Source organism: Chelonoidis abingdonii, chromosome 3 (assembly GCF_003597395.2).
Source record: "Chelonoidis abingdonii isolate Lonesome George chromosome 3, CheloAbing_2.0, whole genome shotgun sequence".
NCBI lineage: Eukaryota > Metazoa > Chordata > Testudines > Testudinidae > Chelonoidis > Chelonoidis abingdonii.
The window spans coordinates 133,716,587-133,739,857 of NC_133771.1; the positions used below are offsets into that span (position 1 = coordinate 133,716,587).

Genomic DNA, 23,271 nt, shown 5'->3' on the forward strand with positions numbered 1-23,271 from the left:
GTCTCTTTCAACACTTCTTTCCATCTGCATCTTGAAAAAAGAAGTTCAGATGCTGCAAAAATTAAATTGGGTTTTTTTTTTTCAAATGTTAACCAAATGTTTCTGAACTTCTTCAAGATCCTCAGTTCTAATTTTGCTAAAAAATACTAAAGAAGGTTAGAGTATGTTATTCTTTTATATGAACGCATTACCTCACAGTAGTACCTTCTTTTCAGGCATTTTCATCCCTATTTTCTTCAGAGATCCAGTATTTTTGCCATGCTGTCGTCATTAGATTTTTCCTTTCTCTGAGCCTATCTGCCACAGTATATCAAAACAGCCTTTGCTTCTGCAGCCCAAATGGCAGCCAAAGCTAGTGATGGATAACTCTCCACAAGCCTGGAGTTCAGAATCAGTTCAGATATGCTTTTGAAAGGTTTGGAGTTTTTAGCAAAAGAGTCTATGACTTTCTTGTGTGAAGTTTCTCATTCTTCAGATCAGAGCCAGCTCCAGGCACCAGCCAAGCAAGCTCATGCTTGGGCCGGCAGGTTCTAAGGGGCAGCATTCCGTCCAATCCCAGGGGGGCACGAACACCCTTTTTTCCCCTCATTTGTTGCTCTGGCCGCCCTGTAGTGGGTGGCGGTGTGGAGGAGGGAATGCTGGGAGCCTGCTGCGCGTTCTGTGTGCCCCAGCCGGTGCCAGGTCTGCAGCAAGCCTGGCAGCCCGCGTCCTTCCCTCCCCACCAACTGGAGCAGCACAGAGCCCTCCTGGCAGGCGGCGCGGCAAGAGGGGCCAAGTGGTGAGCACCTTGGCTGAAGGAAGTCTTGGCCACCCCCCTTCTCTCTCTCCCCCCCTACCTCCCTGCCCCTGCCCCCTGCTAGCCGAGGCACACACTCCAGTGCCCGGGGCACGTCTGCAGCGCAGGGAGTCCTGCTAGCTGAAAGTTTGCACCTTGGATCCGGCCACCCCACAGGTTGGTTTGTTTGTTTGTTTGTTTTTTGGCTTGGGGCAGCAAAAAAGCCAGAGCTGGCCCTGCTTCAGATCATATCGAGAAGTGTCACCTGAACAAACTTTTGTTTCCAATCCCCATTGAACACCAAATTGGAAAGGCACATGAAAATTAAAGTTGGGGGTGTTCAGGCCTATTAGGACATTTAAAGAAATGTTTGGTTCAGGTTCATTTCACAAAGTTTTGGCATGATGGGTGTTCTTGTTTTTTCTAAACCAATTCACCTGCCCCATCTCCAAATGATTGCAACTTATCAGCTACCAAAGCATTGTCATGTTGTTTTGAGAATTTTTTCTCATTTCTTGTTCTGTGTGAACCATCCCAAAGTGCTCATTCCTGAAACCCTTGATTGTGTGGGTAATCGTTATTCACACTAATATATCCCATTGACTTCAATAGGATGTGCGGGAGTAAGGATTACAGGACCAGACTATACATCTGTTCAGTTACGCTGGTCAAGATCCAGTGCAGAAACCTGTGCATTTGTCTGGCAATGACAAGAAGCAGGAATGAATTTCTCAATTATAGTGTCAGAAATAAAATGATTTTGGGTGGTTCACCAAGAGATTAAGTGGCTCAAGTGGAATTATGGCCCTTTTCAATGATACCAGGAAGCCTGCTGTTACATCCTTAAAATATACTCAACGATTTGTAACTAACCAACAAGTCCATTTGACATGAAATGATTTATAACCAAGCAACAGGTTTGTTTAGATACCAGAGAGTTTCAGGGCCTGGTAGCTCTCTTTCTTTTTTAAGAAACATTTTTAACTATAAAAAAGGTAAAGAGATTTTTTTTTATAAAACCGTTTTACAGTTTATTTCCTATCATTAATTGTTAAAATATAATAAATGATGATCTGACTAAATGAAGCAGGATGTTAAATGGTGAATTTTGTCTGTGTAAACAAATAAATAATTATTTACAATCTTTGGCAAAACAAAGTGAAGTTTCATTGATCTCATTCTCTCCCTCCTTTTTTCTCTCACATGCACACACACCCTTGCAAGGAAAAAAAGAAAAAGAAAAAAGAAAATCTTCATAAATAATTTACATAGAATAGGAAAATTATGGTACAATCTAAATATTAACATCTTTGTCCCCACACTGATGTCATGCTTTCACAAAACCAAACCAAAAAACCCTACACGTCCATCACAATCATTACATTTAATGAAGTCTCCCCACTTTCTCACTGGGACTTGGGGATACAATTTGAAACAACAGAAGTATGAATTGCAACAAACACAAAAACCTCATAAGGAGGATTTTTTTTAAAAAAGCGTTTGTTAATATGAAGAGATTGTAAAATGTGCAATAAAGCCACAAACTGTGAATTTTTTCTAATGAATATAGCAGTAAAATCTATTTAAAAGGAAAAAAAAGAGCTGAGTCAACATTTGGCTCACCATGCCCTATGATAAGGCAAGAGATACTGTATTATTCCCTTAGTAAACCTCGTCTGTAATTAAAATTACACCAGCAAGAGTTTTTTTGAACAAAGCTCATACATCTTAAACAAAACAAAAAAGTGTTAAATACTTGCATACTATTGTATAACTGAATAACTGTTGTATCTGGTTAGAATAAACACTGGTATCCCTTCAGCATTATTTAAAAAATAAAACAGTTCTATATACAGCAGACTTAGGTAACAATACAAAATACTAAAATTAGGATAACAGTATATATATATTAAGGTTCCATTTATAAATTCCTCTTTATTACTTATTTAATCATGTGCTACTTTACAGCATGCTGGATTGTAATGACATAAAACTGCATGTTTAAACAAATGTGTACATTGCTTCAATGATATCTTCATGTTGTGATATGCTTCAACAGATTGTTCTGGCATTATTTGCTAATACTGCATTACTAATGCACTGTATGACATGCTTTACAAATAAATTATCAGAGAAGGTAGCAGTATGTGTAATCATGATAAATATTAACAAAATATTTATAACTGGAACCTTAATTTCCATATTAGGTAATGGTAGCGTGGCTACCTTTTCATAACCCTAGATCAGGATTCAGGATGTCAAAGTGCTTTTTGCAGCAGAGATGGAAAAGTGGTTCAGATTCAACTTGTTCCAGATGGTCATGAAATATGTTTAGCAAGAGGGAATGCAAAAAAAGATGTACACTGGCCAACTGGAAACCATTTTATAAAAGCCACAGTGGATGGTCTTATGTGCTTAACTGAATTGCTATGCTTTCTTATGTTCAAGGTTAAGTGCTGGTTCAATTGTATTTGTCCTTATTTAAGTCCATACAAATAACATGCATTGTTATTTCTAGTTAGACATTATTTGAAACTAAAAATCTGAAGTTTCAGCAACTTTTAATCTTAAAAGGTATTTTTGAAGAGTTAGTAAAAGCATCCTTATCAGCTGAAAGATCTTTTTCCATCAAGCCATCTTCATATTATGTGGCCTTCACTTTATTCTCCAATGGCTTCATTATTTGACTAGATATTGTTGGTATGGTCCCTTTGTTATTTTACTGAAATTAGGCTCAGAGGTTTTGTGTTACTGAGGTCCAGCCCTGATCGGAGCAAGGGAATTGTCAACCCTAGGCATAAAAAAGTGGTTTTAACACTTTTTTTTCCACTTAGTTTAAGACAATGGATGATACTCATCCCCTTTTTCTCCATATATATATAAATACATTAAGTAATTACACTTTATATGTAAACGTCATTCCTTTGTAAAAAAACAAACAAGTCTTTTCACTCTACAAAAACGTTCTAATGTATCAATCTGCTTTTGCTTCAGTGGTGGGTTGGACGCTCACATTTAGGTCCCATTAGTCCTAGTTTTCAGAAGGCACTTGAGCGTAGGATTGGCTAAGCCACTCTTAGCAGGAGGGAGGTACAAGGTCAGTTGAACAGAAGGCCGGAGGAGGAGGAGGTACACAGAAAGAGAAGTTGGGAGTACCAGGATGTACTGAGGTGTCTAGGTTGCACAGCATCTACAGTACTTTGCTGGTAATGCAGCAACCATAGCTCAGAAATCTAAAGTAAAAGAGAAACGGATATTAATTGGTGCAGAGGCATATTTGGTTTGGAATACAGTAAAAATGGAACAAGAGCTCAAATGTGCTATAGTAAAAGGGAAGCAGCCTGCATAATACAAAGATTACTTTTCCTGTTCTTATAAATGTGAAAATATAGTACTATTAAAAACATTGTGGATGGTTTCATTATATATATATGTATATATTTAATGGAGAATGCATGAATCATCATATTTGGAGATTTTTAAGAATAGGTTAGGCAAACACCCGTGAGGAATGCTCTAGTTATTACTTAGTCCTGCCTTGAGTCCAGGGGACTGGACAAGATGACCTATTGAGATCCCCTTGAGTCCTACATTTCTATAAAATGAGAATTGAAAATAGTCACTGCATCCTTAATGCCTCCTTAAAGAAGGGCTACCAATAAGTCTGCAAGTGCATGAGTAACCCACTACTGAATACATGTTACAAGTCCTGCTCGGATCAGCTGAAGATATGAGTTCTTACATTTCCCAGCTAGGTAACATTGGCTCTCTAGCTCAAGCTGTAGCAGTTCACACTTTTAGCGCTAGAGCTTCACTCCTAGTGTGTCAGGCATGAAGATGACCATCACGCATGCAACACACACTAATGTGCTGGATATACACACACAGTTCCAAACAATTCTCTCCCTCAGATAATTCCATCTTTTTTTTTCCAGGCAGATTGTATTAAACATGTGTTTGTGGTTATTCAGGTTTACATTAAGACTAGTGGGATCCAAGCTATTTTAATGAATCAGTGTCTAAATTATGCTGTGGTCCCTTATGGCTTTGGAACATGCCTTCTGGCTGAAATTTATCGAGATTATTGCTGTATGTTATACAGTCATGCCCTGATTCAGGAAAGCAGTTAAGCACGTGCTTAAGTCCACTTGTTTCAGGACAGCATGTTGATCAACTCAAAATAAACTCTGCCTTGTTTCATTCATAGTTAAGGATTGATTGAGTTATTTCAGAATGATTGACAGATTAAAGATTCCATTCAACAACTGGAAGATACTTTCTATTTCCATCTTTTCTCCCTAGAGCAGTGGTTTTCAAACTTTTTTTCTGGTGACCCAGTCGAAGAAAATTGTTGATGCCTGTGATGCAAGGGAGCTGAGGATGAGGAGTTTGGGGTATGGGAGGGGTTCAGGGCTGTATCAGAGGGTTGAGGTGTGGGAGGAGGTCAGGCATGTGGACTGGGGGTGAAGGATCTGGGGTGGGGCCAGGGGTGAAGGGCATGGGGTGCAGGAAGGGGCTCCAGGTTTGGGGGGCTCAGGGCTGGGGCAGGGGATTGGCACCTGGGCTTATCTTGGGCGGCTCTCAGTCAGCGGCACAACGGGGGTGCAGAGGCAGACTTCCTGCCTGTCCTGGCACGGACGACCATGCTGTGCCTCAGAAGTGGCCAGCAGCAGGTCCGGCTCCTAGACGGACACATGCAAGTGGTTCCACGCAGCTCTCACCCACAGGCACCGCCACCCTCAGCTCCCATTGGCCAGTTCCCGGACCTGCTACTCGCCGCTTCCGGGGTGCAGCGCAGTTTCAGAACAGGTAGGGACTAGCCTGCCTTATCAGGGTAGCACCACCGATGGGACTTCTAATGGCCCAGTCAGCAGTGCTGACCAGAGCCGCCGCGACCCTGTACCTTACGTTTTGCAATCCACTTCTGAGTCATGACCCACATTTTGAAAACCACTGCCCACATGTTTAGCTGGGAGATTGAAGTAATTGAGGCATAAATAAAACTTTCGTAGTTGCCTAGTTCACCGAAAAAACTAACCTCTGCATTCATATTTGAGGTCAGAGAAGTAGACCATTTCTTGAGAGAAGACAAAAAGACCTAATCGTCCACCAGCAAAGGTCTTATCATAGATTGGTCCAGAGTCAACCATGACCTGTTTTCCTTCATATACTAAAACTCTGTAAAGAAAGATATGTCTTAGATTAGTATAGTGAATCAACAGAACTTTTCAAGGTTGAGACATGTAATAGCAGCTGTCAGGTGATGATATGATGTTGAATTCTAACACTAGGTGCCATGTAGTACAAGTTTATTACATGGGTCATTCTTCTGTTATACCTCCCCTGAGTCTGTCTGATAGTCTTAGCCTGTTTATTGAAAACCCCGGTGCTGTTCCATGAGTAATTGGATGAATATCATCTGCAAAGAATTTCCCAAATCCTTGTGTTATTACAGCTAAGTCTTCTGGACTGTCAAGAGGGGGTGTCATGTTCTTAATGTTGATTAGCCACATGCCTCTTTATGCTCAGAAGTTAGCTTGAGAAATATACACATCATTTAATTGACTCACGGTAAGTCTGTTACTTCCTCACAAATAAATATATTTTAATGACTATTCAAAAACCTAGTTAATTTTTCTTTTTCTATTAGAATTCCCAGTAGAATGAAGGAGCTTCATGTACAAGGACCATAGGACCTGCCACATTAGATTAGGGCAATGGGCCCACTAGAGCAGTATCCTGTCTGACAGTGGCCAGTACCAGCTGCTTCAGAGGAAAGTGCAAGAAACACCATAGTGAGTACACAACTGTGAAATAACCTGCCAATAACAGGAGTATCTTTCTATCCCTTATCAATTAATTGCTGGCCTATGCTCTAAAGCAGGATGGCTTATATTACATAGATAAACTGTCTTTTATTCTTTCTAATGTAATGGATGACCCATGTGGTCCCCAAATCCTTTCTGCTCCTTACATCATGCAACAGAACAAAAATGTATTAGTCCTGATGAGTTCTGGGCTATTCAGGTCTAAAGAGGCAAGAGATAATTTCCCCAATAAAAATGTTATATACAGTTACAGTATTTACTGCAGGTTAAAAATTATCTGCACTGTCAATCCTCATGTTTAAAAGGCATAAAATAACCAGTTAGGGTTAGGAAAATATATCCTTCATAATGTAATACATAGCAGTGCAATTTTGTGTGCATTACAGAGGTGTTTACAGATGTTTCTGGAGTACCTGGTGTAAGTCACTGTCAGAGACAGAATGCTGAACTAGAGAGGAAAGAAATGTTAAGTTTTAATCTTATTTTGATTATTGTTTTGGAATTTCTCTTTCTTGGCTACTTTACAAAACAGTTATTTAGTAAGAATTCAAGATATTTTTATTTAATAATATTTAGTTTCTGTAAATACTGAACAGTCGTAATGAAATTGAACACATCTGATGTGTGTGTGTGAGGAGAGAGAGAAGTTATTTAAAATCTAATAAAATGTTTCAAAAATAGATAACACTCTGCCATGAATGAATCATCAGCACTAGAATTAACAAACAAACCATTAAAAGCCACTACTTCATCAGAAATGAAAGCTATATTATTAGGAAATTTGTAGGCATTGAAATACCGCTTACTTTATTAATCCTGTTTTAGGCCTGTGAATCAACTGCCACCTGTAGGCAGTATAATCTTTCCAGCCAACATTCTTGGGGTCATGCCACAAGGTACGTACCTATAGTAGGAATACAGATGCTTCATTAGAAAAGGTTTGTACTACAGCAACTGGATATCTGATCACAGCCTATTTTCTTTGTATCACCAAACTAAAAATCACTTTAACATTTAGTGATACTGAACGACATTCCCCCTACACTCTGGTCACCTATATTAAGCAACATGAAAATTGCCATCTTCGGTTAAACGTAAGTTACTCTCAAACAAATAGATTAATTCATAGATTCATAGACTTTAAGGCCAGAAGGGACAATTAGATCTTCTAGTTTGACCTCCTGTATATCAGAGGCCATAAAATTTCACCCAGTTACCACTGTATTGAGCCCAATAACTTGTGTTAAAGAATATCTTGTGCTAAAGAATATCTTCCCGGAAAGATGTGAAGATATTAGAGATGGAGAATCCACCACTTCCCTTGCTAGTTTGTTTCACTGTCAAAAAATTATACCTAATTTCTCATATGCATTTGTCTGGCTTCAACTTCTAGCCATTGGTTCTTGTTAGGCCTTTCTCTGCTAGATTAAAGAATCCTTTAGTGCATAGAATTCCCTCCAACCTTCCCCATGAAGGTATTCAACACTGTAATCAAGTCACCTCTTAGTCTTCTCTTGGATAAATTAAACAGATTGAGCTCTTTAAGTCTCTCCCTCCAAGGCATTTTATTTATCACTCAAAGCATTTTTGGCTCTTCACTTCACTCTCTAATTTTTCAGTGTCCTTTTTGAAATATGGGCACTAGAACTGGATGCAGCATGCCAGAACAGGTCTCACCAATGCTGCATACGCAGGGCCAGCTCTACAGTTTTCGCCACCCCAAGCAGGGTGGCGGGGGCAGTCCTTTTGCCCTTAGGGTGGCAGGCGCGTTTCCGCGGTGGCGGCAATTCGGTGGCAGCTTCTATGTTTAGCTGAAGCCGCCCTAGACAGCTAAACATAGAAGCTGCCACTGAATTGCCCTCACTGCGGAAACGCACCTGCTGCCCTACGGGCACAGGGACTGCCCCCGCAGCCCACGGCGGCAATTCGGCACGCTGCTTGGGGGCAAAACAACAGGGACTGCCACCCATTGCAGGATGCCGCCCCAAGCACCAGCTAGGAATGCTGATGCCTGGAGCCGGCCCTGTGCATACGGATGTAACCTCCCTCCTTCTATTCACTATTTCCCTGTTTATACATCCACGGAGCACATGAGCTCTTTTTGTCACAGCACCACACTAAGAGCTCATGTTCAGTTGCTTGTCCACTCTGAGTCCTAGATCCTTTTCAGAATCACTGCTTTCCACAATATAGGTGCCATTCTGTAAGTATGGCCTACATTTCTTTTTTGAATGGGCACAGCTTATCAAGCGATCCAGATCACGCTATATGACTGGCCTGTCTTCATCATTATTTACCACTCTGATAAGCCTTGTGTCATCCAATAATTTTATCAGCAGTAATTTTATATTTATTTCCAGACCACTTGACGAAAATCTTGATAATTGATGAAAAAGTGCAAGGAAAGTAAAAGGGAGTGGAGATCTGAGAATATATTTTCTTTGAGTTCTGTACATGTTCAGACACACACACTCACACACAACATTCACCCTACAGAACTGATCCTGCTACACTTACCTATTTGAGTAGCTACATTGAAAGAAATGGGACTAATTAGCTGAGTAAGTGCTACTGCAAGACTGGCCCAATATTTATTGTATATTGTTCCAAATCTCTGGCACAATAAAACTCTCCAGGAAGGCCCAGACCCTGGTGTGAACTGTATGCAGTTGGATCCCTGTGCTTGTGTGGTGCCCCACTAACTTCAGTGGGCTTCCTTGGGGTCACAAGGGCCACCGTGTGAAGTTATTGCAAGACTTAGGAGTTTGCGGCAAACTTTCTGAACACAGCCACGTTCAGAAATATAAACATCAAATATATGTGATGCCCCAAAGGTTTAAACACCCCCCTTAAGAAAATGAAGCCCATTGTAACACCAATACAATCTCCAAGCTGGAAGAATTACCTGTACTCCTTGTCTTTTGATTTTGCAGGTTCTTTTTAACTACTTTGTACATTCTTTTTTATCTATGTATATTTTGCATTACTTTGAAAACAGTACAAACAAATAACAAAACCATCTAAAAAGAATGGCAATTTCATCCAAAAATTAAAATAACATTGAAAAGTCATTTACTATTTTCCCTACTCTTATTGGCATACTGAGCCTCAGTGCCCTTTTTTAACTGGCAACCAGTTTTTGCGTCAGCCCCCTTTTTACCATATTGGTCACCCCTCAGTGATATGAAGACTTGATTCTCTTACCTGTCCAGGCGTGTTTCCAGTGTGCCAGAGAGCATTTCTCAAGTGCTCACCAGCGCCAGTCGTGGAGTTCACTACTTTGAGTGATACCCCTGAATAACCATAAGCCCTGGTGGGCTTGTCCTCCCAGTAGGTCTGTGTGACTTGCTTCCACATCAGGACATAAAATCGACTGCTGGACTGATAACCAAACACAAACCCGGCATAATCGTCATCACGGTCTGTGTTAACATAGAATGTGCCACTGAAGTCAACAGAGGTGAACTCATCGAAACCTGGTAGAGGATTAAATATGCAAGATATTAAGTTCCTCCATGTGGTTCAAATTCAGAATGCTTGAAAGCAGACTGTTATACCATTTCTGTTGCTTTGGGCTTTCTAGGGATTTTTTGGGGAGGTGGGGGTGGGGGTGAAGTGTTGAGAGAGAGAGAATGAGGTCATATGTACTGTTTATATAGTACTTATATATCTGTTCTGTCTCATTCCTTAAACCAGGATGAAGATAAGATGATATCATTCTCTCTTTTTACCTTTGTTTCTGTGTAGTCTTTGCTTTTCTCTGTCCCTTTCCCTCTTGTAATATTGCTGTTACAGAAACAACATGACTTTTAAAGAAAAAACTACGTTTCATAGTGTCTTACATTAGGATCCCTTATTATACCAATTGGGAGCAAGGAGGAGGCATTTGGCAGGAAGAACAACTAATGTGATGGACACCTGCAAGCCTTCCTCAGTCCTGATTTATTCAGATCAATGAAACAACTATGTTCCCTCCAGGGCCAGCTCTAGCCATTTCGCTGCCCCAAGCATGGTGGCACGCTGCAGGGGGCGCTCTGCCGCTCGCCAGTCCCGCGGCTCCGGTGGATCTCCCACAGGCGTGTCTGCGGATGCTCCACCAGAGCTGCGGGACCAGGAGACCCTCCGCAGGGACGCCTGCGGGAGGTCCACCGGAGCCGCCTGCCACCCTCCTGGCAACCGGCAGAGTGCCCCCCACGGCATGCCGCCCCAAGCACATGCTTGGTGCGCTGGGGCCTGGAGCCGGCCCTGGTTCCCTCTTACCTATCAGAATTAACTCTATAAAAATGCACATGGGGGTTATTGTAGGTAGGTCTAACATATAGCAGCTGACATTCCAAAAGGAAATGGAATCAAGTAGCTCAATAGGCTTTTTTCTCTCATACACAACCTCAATACAGAATACTTTTTCTTCATCAGCTGAGCAGCGAGTTGTGCCAACAGCAATAGGAAGAAAACTGACAAGTGTATACACACAGGCACTCTCAGACACTCAGGATATACACTCCCATCTGAGTAAATGAACAAATCTAGGCTATTTTGGGCTTCTATATGAAAAGAGAAACAAGACTATGCAGCTGTTTGATGTGCTACACAAAGTATAATAGAAGTGTGGTCCAGCAGCTTGAACACTCAGGTCACTATGAAAAATTCAGAGTTCTAATCCCAGCTCTGACAGTGACTCTGTGTTTTTTAAACCTTCTGTCTCATTTTCCCTATCTGTAAAATGGGAATAATTATACTTACCTAACTAATGGGGTGTTGAAGAGAGTGTTGTAGTTAAAGTAAAGTGCTTTGAAGATAAACAGCACTATATCTGTCATAAGGTCTGGGGCTGTGTATTATTCTGTATGTATTTCAGCCAGTACTGTTCCAAAGAATCCAGATAATTCTTTTCTCTTTTGATACTCACCTACTGCTATGCCAGGATCAGAGTTGGCAGTCTGCACCAGCTCTTTGCCCTGGTGGCGAATAACCCAATTGGGGTCAATTTGAGCTGTTCCCTTTGGATCCAGGGGGACCATCTGGAACTTTCTGAAGTCAGTTTCACTGATGTCAATATTTTCGGGGCACACATCATAAATATCTGGTACACTGTCATTGTCAAAATCATCTTTGCAGATATCACCTCTGCCATCACCTACAAGCAGAACACATACACAGGCAAAAATTGTTAGCATTTTGTACCTCTCTCCTTCTCTATTTATATAAGTCAACAGCTGTTCACATAGGAATTAGAACACTGGAAGAGACCAGTAGTCTATGTAATGTACCATCCTGCCACCAACAAGGACTTATATCAGAGGCAGATGTAAAATGTCTTTAGTGCACTTGATCACCAATGTATTCTTCAAGCATGGGCTTTCTGATAGAAAGAAGGAGAATGAACCTTAGGAAACAACCAAAGACTCAAAGACTTTCTGCAGTTCAGCTTGGTGGGAAAATGGTTCCACATTCCACTGTCTGACAGCCAAGTAGAATTCCAAATTCTGACCAGCTGTGCACTCCCGCGCTTGTTTGTCTTAACTCTTAAGATAAAAACTATGCATTTCCAACTTTATTCCCTTTGCCAATATCAAAGAAGCAATTCTTGAATCCATACGAGGATTTTAATTATTCAATGCATATGTTGCTGAAGTTGCCAGTGGTCCTAACTGCTGACAGAGTTGATTTTGTTTCAAACGATATTGAAAGCATTTGTCCAACCAGCCATGTCGTCCACAAACTCTATCCAGGTCTGCAACTTAAAACTGTGTGGCTCACATACTTGAAAGCACATGAACATCTTTTGTTTTTAGTTATAGTCTGGCTTTTGCCAAAGTCGAACAATATTTCTTCTGCCATTGATGATGATGAAGAGCAAGTCAACCTGTACTACTGATTCTGTTGGACAGTCTTCACAGAAGTGCATTCACACATATGCTGGCCTAGACCTCCATAGCCCAGCTGCGCTATGCTTGGCACAAGACTAGGAGGAGCAAAAGCTGGCTTTAACGGAACTATACTACCAGATCTCCAAGTCATCTTTGGACTACAGAGGTCCTCATAGAAGTTACAGCAGTCCAAGGGCTATGGGGCAATTATAGAGATTGGCAGGGCACAGAGTTGTATAAGTCATTCCCTCTTTATCCTAGCCATGCCTCCCTTACACCAGGATACTGGGAGGAGAGGTGGTGTGGGAACTGCTATCACTGTTCTTTATCACCCAAGGATTTCCCAGTGCAGTTAGAATCCTCAGGGGGCTATAACTGCCAGCTATACAGTGCAAAGTAACCAGAGCAGCAATCGAGAACTGGTCCATTGTAAAAGTATTGTCACTATGAACATATGAACTAAATTTTGCTTTCAGTTACACCAGCATCAATGCGGAACAACTCCAGCAAATTCGTTTACACTTGTGTAACTAAGAAATTGCTCATATGTATTTATTTTGTGGGTCATTACTCATAGATATATCAAACGTATATACCAGTTTTTATCCTAAAGGATCACAAAAATGTTTTATATGTTATATATATATATTGGTAACTCTTCATTAACCACTGAACTGCAACCATCTATGTGGTAGACCATTACAGCTGTTTAACAGTGACCAGGACTACAGAGCAGTAATTCAGGGCAAGAAATGAAGGAAAATACTGCAACCATTTATGTAACTGTCTAGTGCACAAGATCAACACATACCTAAAGTGTTTCCTCTGTGAAACAATGTTTAGTAGAGTTGGTTGAAAAATGGCAAATATTTTCCATATATATTTACAAATAAATGAATATTTCTCATTTTTTTAAATGTTATGGAATATTTTGGTTCTTTCAATAAAAAACTGAAGTTGAATACCAAAATTTTCAGTTGTGTTGGTTTTCAAAAACCAAAACAGTTTTTAATTAAAAAATTCTAGTTTAATATTTCATCAAAAAATTAACATTTGAAAAGGAAACAGACAATTAAAAAAATTTTTAAATAACAATTAAATTTTTAATCAAAATTATATTATATGTTTGACCAGTTCTAGTTTGATGCCCTTTAATGCATTAATACAATGTTCCAAGTTCAGACATGGCATAAGCAGGAGAAACTTCACTGAGGTCAATGATATCAGGCCTGTTACCTCCGGGCTCAATTTGGGCTGAAATGTCTTATTTCTTTTATCCATGAGGAAAAGTATCCTTCACATTGTTCTATACAGGCACCAGTTCTTCATGTACTTAAAACTGAATCAAACCCATGCTACTTGTTTCTTACCATCAGAGTCCTTTTGGTCAGGGTTGAACATGAGCCGACAATTGTCCCTGTCATCAGGAACACCATCATTGTCATCGTCAGAATCACATGCATCCCCTTTGCCATCCTTATCATGGTCAGCCTGGTTAGAATTGGGGATGTAGGGGCAGTTATCTTGGTTGTTCTGGTGACCATCTTCATCTATGTCCTCATTATTGTCACACTGGTCACCAACTAGGTCGTTATCTATGTCAGTCTACAGAAAAAAAAACAGGCAATAACATTGGCTTCTTGATTGTTACAAAGCACAAAATTGAGATGACATGTTTCCTTATTCTCTACATTTCTCTTTCAGTAACTTCCTGAAGAGCTCCTATATTGTGGTGTCAAATTTCTATGAAGTAGAAATGTAATAAAATTTCAATTTTTTTCACTCTAATATGAAGAATGTCAATGACGCTCTTACCAAAACCGGGGCAAACATTTTCCTACATGCTTCTTAGCTTATGATTGTTGGTTGGAACCTACTGGTCCTAATTCACAGGTCTGATACCTTCCCTTTACACTGCTGTACCTTGTTCAGATCTAGCCCACAGGAAATAATCCTGATGCAAAGGAGTTCTCTGTGTATCATAGAGTATGTCTACACTGCAATTAAAAACCCATGACTAGCCCATGCCAGCTGACTCTGGCTTGCAGGGCTTGGGCTAAGGGACTGGTTAACTGTGGTGTAGATGTTTAGGTTCAGGATGGAGTCCGGGTTCAAGAACCCTCACAGATCATGGGCCAGCTGAGGAGTTTTAAGTGCATTGTAGACATACCCATAGAGTCTTCACTGCCTGCATCATAAGGGGTGTGGCCAGGATAGGAGGTTTGCCTGGAGTGCCACTGCATTCTGGCAATTTTTGTTGCCACATGGACCCTTAGAGCCATGGAGAGCCAAGTGAAGTTCAAAGCAGACCTAAGGCTTCTCTAACTTGCAGTGGGAGCCAAATTGTTCTCCAAATGGCACAGGAATACAAGGAGAGCGAAGGTGGGGTTAAAGACATCTTTACCCCAAACCCCTCAGGCTCTGCCCAGAGCAGCACTTGGCCAGACCTGAAAATCAGGGCTGTGGGTTTTTCACATATAAGGAAGTTTAATGCCTACATTGAAGAGGAGGGTTTTTTATATATATATAAAATGTTAAAGCTCCAAAAGAAGGATGGACAATTCAGATCTAACTTTTCAGTCTTAAAGCCAGCTGTTTGGGGTTTGACTACAACTGTTATAACAATTTAAAAATCTGGGATGGACATGAGAGTATTCATTAGATACATTGCAGGACAAAAATTAGATGTAATAATTTAATAAAACAGTGCAACATGATAAAATTCTTTCCTGGAACATAATGAACATTGCAAGCACAAAATAGATGCATATATGATATCATGCATTTCAGCTGGCCCGATAGCCCCTCATGAGAGTGTGTTACCTCATATTATTGAAGTCTGTGCAAGCTGTGTAGTGCTCATATGAACTGTCTTGCCCAGACAAGGTTCTTAAGGTATGAGTGGCTGCTATTGGTCTCAATTAAGTTTAGTTATTATAAGCCCTGAGGTGAAGCTAACTGCAATAACTTTGCCTAATTATAAATTCCAAGGCATTCACCTGAACCAAGGCAATATTCAGTGTTAGATCATTGAAAACTTGCAAAACTATTTTTCATAACTTTTGCTTTCAGTTCGTACCAGAACCTGCAATGTACCATGAATATCATAAAAGAGCTGTTCATATATTATGTTGCCAATCAGGGCAGTTTTCTTTTCATGTAAAGTGGGTGGATTGCAGGCAGAAGAGAATTGTCACTAAACAGAGTGTATGATTGCCATAATGGGCCTTTATGTTTTATGTGGAAACAAAAAATAGGCAAAATATGGCCTTTTCTTTTCCATGCATTAATATGTCTCTTCTGTGAAGGAAGGGGCATGATTCTCCTATCACAGGTCGGAGTAACTGTCACTGAAATCAATCACAGTTACTGATGTCCTGTGATAGGAGAAATGGGCCCCTCCAGTTCAGAAGTGAATTTAGGCCGCATTTTGCACTGGTGGCTTGTGGGATACCAGACTTTTAAAATTATATCATTGAAATTATTCTGTGTCCTGTGATAATAGAAGAGCTTTCTGGCCTTTTACCTAATGAGTCTGTTCTGTATCTCCCACACCCCCACAGAGCAATCAGCTAGCTAGAGACCATAAAGGGGGGCAAGATGGTCTAATGGGCCGGGCACTGGACTGAGAGTCAGGAGACTTGAATTCCATTTCTGGTTCTGTTGCTGATCTGAGTCCTTGGGCGAGTTAATTAGCTTCTCTGTCACTCTTTCCCCTCCCACCTCTTGTCTATTTAAGTGATACGTTCTCTGAGGCAGGGACTGCCCTTTACTATGTGTCTGTACAGTGCTTAGCTCAATGGGGCCCTGATCTTGGTAGAGGTCTCTGTGCTTGACTCTAATGCAAATTATCATAACAATAATAATAATAATTTAGTTTAGTTCCTTAAACATTTTCTCTCTCTTTCTCTCCTACTCTGAGGTCAGTATTAATACAAGCAGTTAGAAGGTTGCTTTCAGATTTACCACATCAAGAGCAAATCCTCCCACACATCGCTCCTCACACAAATGAGCTTAGTGTTTACCTGATCGGGATTGTGCACCAATGGACAGTTATCACAATGATCACCTACTCCATCCCCATCTGTATCTCTCTGGTCAGTGTTGTAAACATATGGACAGTTATCTCGTTCATTAAAAATGTCTGTGAGGGTAAAAAAAATAATGTGACTAAAGCAGATAAGAAATCTAGCATAGCTGGTTCACATACAGTAAGATATACCATTGCAGAGGTCAGGCCCCGACTTAAATTCCATTGAAGTCCTATTTTGAGGGTTTAAGTGGCTCTTAAGAGGTTCATAGCCCTATGCTGATCCTCTGTCAGAAGTGAGTTTTATTCATGCCATTCCATTAAAGCAGCTTCAGTTTTATTATACTACCACATAACAATAAGAAATGAAAGAGCCACTGAGGAATTGGTGTACAGTGGAACCTCAGAGTTACAAACCCCAGAGTTACAAACTGACGGGTCAACCACACATCTGATTTGGAACCAGAAGCATGCAATCAGGAGGCAGCAGAGACCAAAAATTAAAAAAGCAAATACAGTACTGTACTCTGTTAAACATAAACTACTAAAAAAATAAACAGGAGTACTTGTGGCACCTTAGAGACTAACAAATTTATTTCAGTATGCGCTTTCGTGAGCTACAGCTCACTTCTTCGAAAGCGCATACTGAAATAAATTTGTTAGTCTCTAAGGTGCCACAAGTACTCCTGTTCCTTTTGCGGATACAGACTAACACGGCTGCTACTCTGAAACCTAAAAAAATAAAGGGAATGTTAAAAAAAGATTTGACAGGTAAGGAAACTGTCTCTATGCTTGTTTCGTTTAAATTAAGATGATTAACTGTGGCATTTTTCTTCTGCATAGTAAAGTTTCAAAACTATAGTAAGTCAATGTTCAGTTGTAAACTTTTGAAAGAACAGCTATAATGTTTTGTTCATACGAACAACCTCCATTCCTGATGTGTTCATAACTCTGAGGTTCTACTGTAATTTCATACTGTGGACCAAATCCTGCTTTCCTTACTAATGTAAAAACTCCCAGACATATTTCAATGGAAGTTTTGCTTATCTAAGGACTGCATGGGCTTCAAAGAATTTGGCCTTTTATATTTATGAGCCTAAAGAAAATGTGTATTGCTAAAAAAGTAGAAAAAAAGTTTTTCATTTTAAATTACTTGGATTTTTATTGCTTAGAGTTGGAACTACCTACCCAGAATTTTTGAGTAATGCTCTGCAATAAATACTATATAGAATTCCTCAGGAATTCCATTGTGATATAGCAATACATTGCATGAGCATATGCTTTAGTGCTAAATGAGCTAATCTTATTATAACATATATGTAATTAATTGTACAGTGTTGCCAAATATTCAACAGACACCCTTCCTTCTCATTTTGCAACAAATTGTCCTCTCCTTCCAAAATTATATCATGGTGACAAAAAAAAGTTAAACAATGTTGGCACAAGTGCCAGAAGATAACACTAGGATCATCTCTTCAATTATATGGTTTCTGGAGCTTTATATAAACTTTGAAATACGGAGTCTCAGCCAAAGATACAGGGTTATGTTTTCTACTCATTGCACATGCAGAAGTCCCATGAGCTCTCGTAAGAATCCAATGTTGTGAGTGATGGGAGAACTTCAAAAGGTTCAGAGGTTCAATTCAGAAAAGTGTCCAAAAGTTGCATGATTACTGAAGCAAATCCAAGACCAGACTTTTTTCTATTATTTCTAACATTTCTGGGTTTTAAACATGTTAGAAATGCTTCAAGAACAAGCTTTCTAAAGATATTTCAATGTTTTTGTTTCCATTTCTAACCAAAACCAAGACTAGAGAGGTGTGTAGAAATAAGCAAATTAAAACTCTCTTTTTCAAAACTCAGAGGCTGTTTGAGTTTGGATTGGCTTGAGCTTTGTATGATTATCCAGGTCAATTCTGATTTTAACTGGCCCAGATTAATATCCTCTAGATATTGCCTTAACGGATATCTTTTTTTTTCTCTAGTATCCAAACAGGAAACAAAAGTAGAATATTGCATCCTGATTATTTTGGAGTCAGGAAGAAATTCTTCTCCTCCTCTGAGGGATATTAGCATGGGCCTTAGAATGGGCTGGGGAAGTGTGATTTATCTAGAACATTGAACATGGATGATCTATTACATTCATGTGGGTACATTTCACATTATTTTCACATAAGATTTGAGGTTATGGGCCTATTACAGGAATGGTGAGTGAGGTCCTGTGGCCTGCAATGTGCAGGAAGTCAGACAAGATGATTGTGATGGTCCCTTCTGTCTTAAATTCCATGAGTCTATAATCAATGTCCTGTGTTCAGTGCAGAGCCTGGGGATTGATGGACCTTGGTCTTCCTTTTCTTTTTCTATTTTTCTGACAGTAAAATATAAGATGGAACTGATTTTATCTTACATACAAATTCAGCCAGCCTACCCACTCTCCATAAGTATTAGGTCTGGAATAGTAACCAGTTGCTGTTTGATTTAGCGAATAAGAACATACCATCACCATCAATATCCACAGCACATGAGTCACCCTCTCCATTATTATCTGTGTCAATCTGAGCAGGGTTGTGCACATACGGGCAATTATCACAGCGGTCACCAACTTCATCCTTGTCATAATCAAACTGACGGGGGTTGAACAGAAGGGGGCAATTGTCCTAGCAAGCAGAAGCAAAGGATTTAAGAATGTAAATCACGGCTTGGTTCGAGGCACTATTTCGTTTATCAAGAAGTATTTCCCCACCCTCCCATCCCTCATATTCCACTTAGGAAGAATGAAAGTGAAAATGAAACTAAGACATATAAATTGATGTACAAGTGTGCCTTCCACTGACGAGCTTAGCCCTTTCCCTTGTGTAGCTATTTACACCTCTGCGAAGCGGGTGCAAAATACTAATGCAGATTGGTAGGCATATTACACCGATTTTGTACAAATGTAAATGACTATCTAATGTGCAAGGCAGTGGAGGATCAGGTCCAACATATGTGTGTGGAGAGGAGACTAGGTCTCTCAGAACCTTAAGAGAAGTCACTGGAGAATATTTTGCACTATTTTGTTGTTGTGCAAGCATTTTCCATGAAGACAAATTACTGTCTTAATGCAACAGCCAGACTTCACTATTTTGGATGTTCTAGGAAAAGATATAAAGGAAAGGCAAAATATGTCCTATTTTATCAAATACTGCCATATGGTAACAAAAAAATAAATGTGCCTGAGAGAGAAGGCTACTCACTTCAGTGTCACTTAACTGGACAATGTAACTGAAGGCAATAATTTCTGTAACTGCACATGCAAAATAAATGTTATTGATTAAATGCTTCTTCGACTTTTTTTTTAAAAAGCTTCCAAATACAGACTGCATGGATCAGATCCAGAACATGAAGGCACACCGCAGACTACACCTCATTTTTCCCTTTTGTTGTTACATTCTCCCCAGTGCAGACAAAGCAATCAAATGTCACTTTTTATTTAAACCAGAGGACCAGCTCCTGCTCTAGTCAATATACCAAAACCCTAAGATGATGCCACAGAGCACTCAGCACAGTACAGGATAGGGTGGAGACTTAAAAGGGGCATTAGGTCCTCTTTGAGCTCCTGCAATCCTACTCTGCTCTGCACTAGCCTGTACCCCCCAAGGGTAATTGAGATAAGACAGAGAAGTTCAAAGCTACCCTAATGCAACTGAGGATCTGATCCACACAGTCCTTAATTATTTCTTGTAAGGGAGTGTGACAGGGTGCATTTACCCCGCAATGGACAGGGAAGCCTTAACTCCTGACTGTGGGCTAAGCCAAGCCCCCATGTCCCTCCTGGGCATGCTCAAAGTGTAACACCAGTATAAGAGAGAGCAGCCCAGCTCAGTCTGGGCTAGCTGCTGGAGAGGAAGGATGCATGCTGAAGGCTCCAGCCCAAGAGCTGCTGGGGCCCCACACTGTGGGAGCAGGAGAAACAGAGACTCAGGCAGGCACCCAGGTACCTGAGGATTCCAGTTGGAGTTTGGAGCCCCCAGGATCAGCACAACCTGAGGACAGAGACTCCAAAGACACACAGGCCAGGACTGCAGGAGTCACAGCAGGAAGTTGGCCAGGGAGAGACTAGCCATTGTCCCTACAGCAGTCAGAGTGTTTCAGGCAGATCCTTGCTGACTAAGTGGCAAGTCTTTTCATCACTACCAGAGCCTTAGGCTGAGACCTGGTGGAGCAGGGAGGGCCGGAGACTCCCTACCCTGGCCGCTACCCCCCTGATAGGCAGCCAAACCCCATTGACACTGGCCTCTAAGCATCACTTCCCTGGGAGCCAGGGTATTGCTAGTGACTCTGGCATCTAGGCCTTACACCCCAGGGAGTCAGGGGGCTGCTATAGACCCTGACTCCTAGGCTGCACAGCCCTACAGCAAAGAGCCAGTTGGTGGACTTAAACTCTTAGGCCTCACTGTCTAGAGGCAGAATGCAGCTTGAGAGCAGGGTGTACTCACACCGCACTGGACTGGAACCCCCCCACCCCATCACAGGGATTGTATTAAAATGATAAAAGACATTTTTAAAAAATCAACCATTAAATAAAATCGCATACTTTGTCATCCTCTACCCCATCATTGTCATCATCTTCATCACAGGCATCACCTTTGCCATCCTTATCAAAGTCTTCCTGTCCAGAATTAGGCAGATGGGGGCAGTTATCCTGTCCAGAAAAATCAGTACATTATATTTATGTTATGTTATAGGCTCTTTACATGGGCTTGAAGACTATATAGCCCACAAGAGGCTACAAACACAAAGCTGAGAAAATCAATCACAAGTACTTTTTAAAGACTCTGTGTTTGTTTGTTGCCAAAAATATTAGTTCATCCAGTTTTCATGCTGTAAAATAAATTAAATGAAGTTACAAATCACATTCCCCAACTTCCTTCTGTTAGAAGAAATGTTTGGAGTGTATTTTAACTGAGAGCATCTGATAGGAAAAAAACCACACACACACACAGTGTCAGCTCCTTATGGACAGCTCATGAAGGAACTTTGAAGACTGCAACGTAATGTGGCTGGCTTTGGCTGCGTTTAACCAGAAGAATGAAGTTGAAAACTAAAAGGATGATCTTCAGATGTAATCTGCCATATGGAAAGTTAATGCAACAAAGACATAGGCATGGGGCTGTAGTTTTGAGACGTGTCCTTTTGCACTGTTAAATTTCCAAGATTTTTGAAAATAAAAGGCAAATGTATCCTTTTTTATTTCACATTGAAGATCAGAACTGAGGAAAGGGTGATTATTCCAAGTGAACAGCTTTCTGGATTAGGCAAAAAAAATAAGTATAGATTTTCAAAAACTTTGGTTCAAGAAAGCAATTACTCTGATTAACACATGGAGGCAAATTCTGTTCTCATTTATAGTCATAGAATCCTATTTAATTCAGTGAGGTTGCATGAATGTACCCCAATGGCATCAAAATGGTGCAAAGAAGAGCAGGATTTGGCGACTGAAGGATCTAATATCTCTTACAAAAACTATGTGGGCTTTCAAATTGGAAATATAAATATTAAAAAGTGAAACAATGATCCAACATTTTAACTACTATTTTCTTTTAAAATAGTATAGTTGGTGGAGAAATAGATTCATAGATTCCAAGGCCAGAAGGGACCATTGTGATGATCTAGTCAGACCTCCTGTATAACACAGGACATAGAACTTCCCCAGAATAATTACTAGAACAGATCATTTAGAAAAGCATCTAATTGTCAGTGATGGAGAATCCACCACAATACTTTGTAAATTGTTCCAATGGTTAATTATTCTCACTGTTACAAATTTATGCCTTACCTTCGGTCATCATTCTGCCTTGGGATAAAGAATGGGTGAAAAATGTAAAAAGCCACTCAGACCATTGTCTATTTCCTACACCAAAACCTTTTCTGGGGTTATAAATTGTTCTCACTGCTGTTTTCACTTATTTTCACCTTTCCACTTCTGCTTGAAACCAAAACTGGACATGCCAAAGCACTGCAGAAATATTGTTCTTATAGCACATATATTTGAGTCCAAGATCAGCAAAGAAAATGTTGAAATCTCAGGAAAATCTATTCTCATGACATTTCCAGCCCAAATTTTCAAGCTCAAGAGATTCTGTTCATCTAGATAAGCTGAGGAAAAAGCATTAGAGCTTTTGGATAATTATCAAAATCAAAATGAACCTCTTTAGGACTCAAAATGAACTTTTAGGACTCCTTTTTTTTTGTATATACAGATGAACCCTTAATGCCTGACCCAATGTTAGGCTCCAAAGTATCATATTTAGGCTAATGTTTCATTTTTTCAGTACAGGAATTCTGGATGAAAAAATGTCTATATCTGAAAATTTTGAGAGAACTAAAAGTAAATTTAAATTCAATATATTAAATTTATTTAGACAATAAGTTATTTTTCAATCACTTTCACATAGTAGGGGGAGGATATCTTTTTTTTTTTTTTTTTTAGAAAATTACTAAACTAGATTATTTCTAATGAGTGCTACTGCCTGAGAATATTTTCTATTTTTTAAATAGACCTTTTTAATCAAACATTTGTTTCTATAAAATTAATGTATGTCTTACAGAAAGACAGGACTGAACCTTTGGGAACAGTCTCCTCTAAATGTGTTCAACATGTTATGTTCTTAATGAAAGCGGATCTTTTGTGTTGCATCTTGAGTCAACATGTTGCATGTCCTGATGACAGCAGCCAAAAAGAATATATGAACTGCAAATGCTGAGTTGGCCAGATCTACAATGAGCCGA

General features: G+C 40.0%; 1 protein-coding gene across 1 annotated transcript in view; it reads right to left on the minus strand.

Moving 5' to 3' along the window:
* Window positions 1–1,852: 1,852 nt before the first annotated feature.
* The window catches only part of THBS2 (thrombospondin 2), a 48,321-nt gene continuing 26,902 nt past the window's right edge, over window positions 1,853–23,271 (minus strand). Inside the window, exons 14-22 of the mRNA XM_032780978.1 lie at window positions 21,077–21,184; window positions 19,001–19,160; window positions 16,499–16,617; window positions 13,844–14,078; window positions 11,513–11,740; window positions 9,808–10,079; window positions 7,410–7,507; window positions 5,814–5,953; window positions 1,853–4,008 (exon numbers count right to left, since the gene is read on the minus strand). Coding sequence (XP_032636869.1) covers window positions 4,001–4,008; window positions 5,814–5,953; window positions 7,410–7,507; window positions 9,808–10,079; window positions 11,513–11,740; window positions 13,844–14,078; window positions 16,499–16,617; window positions 19,001–19,160; window positions 21,077–21,184 — 1,368 coding nt within the window. The 3' untranslated portion in view covers window positions 1,853–4,000. The remainder of the gene's footprint in view (window positions 4,009–5,813; window positions 5,954–7,409; window positions 7,508–9,807; window positions 10,080–11,512; window positions 11,741–13,843; window positions 14,079–16,498; window positions 16,618–19,000; window positions 19,161–21,076; window positions 21,185–23,271) is intronic.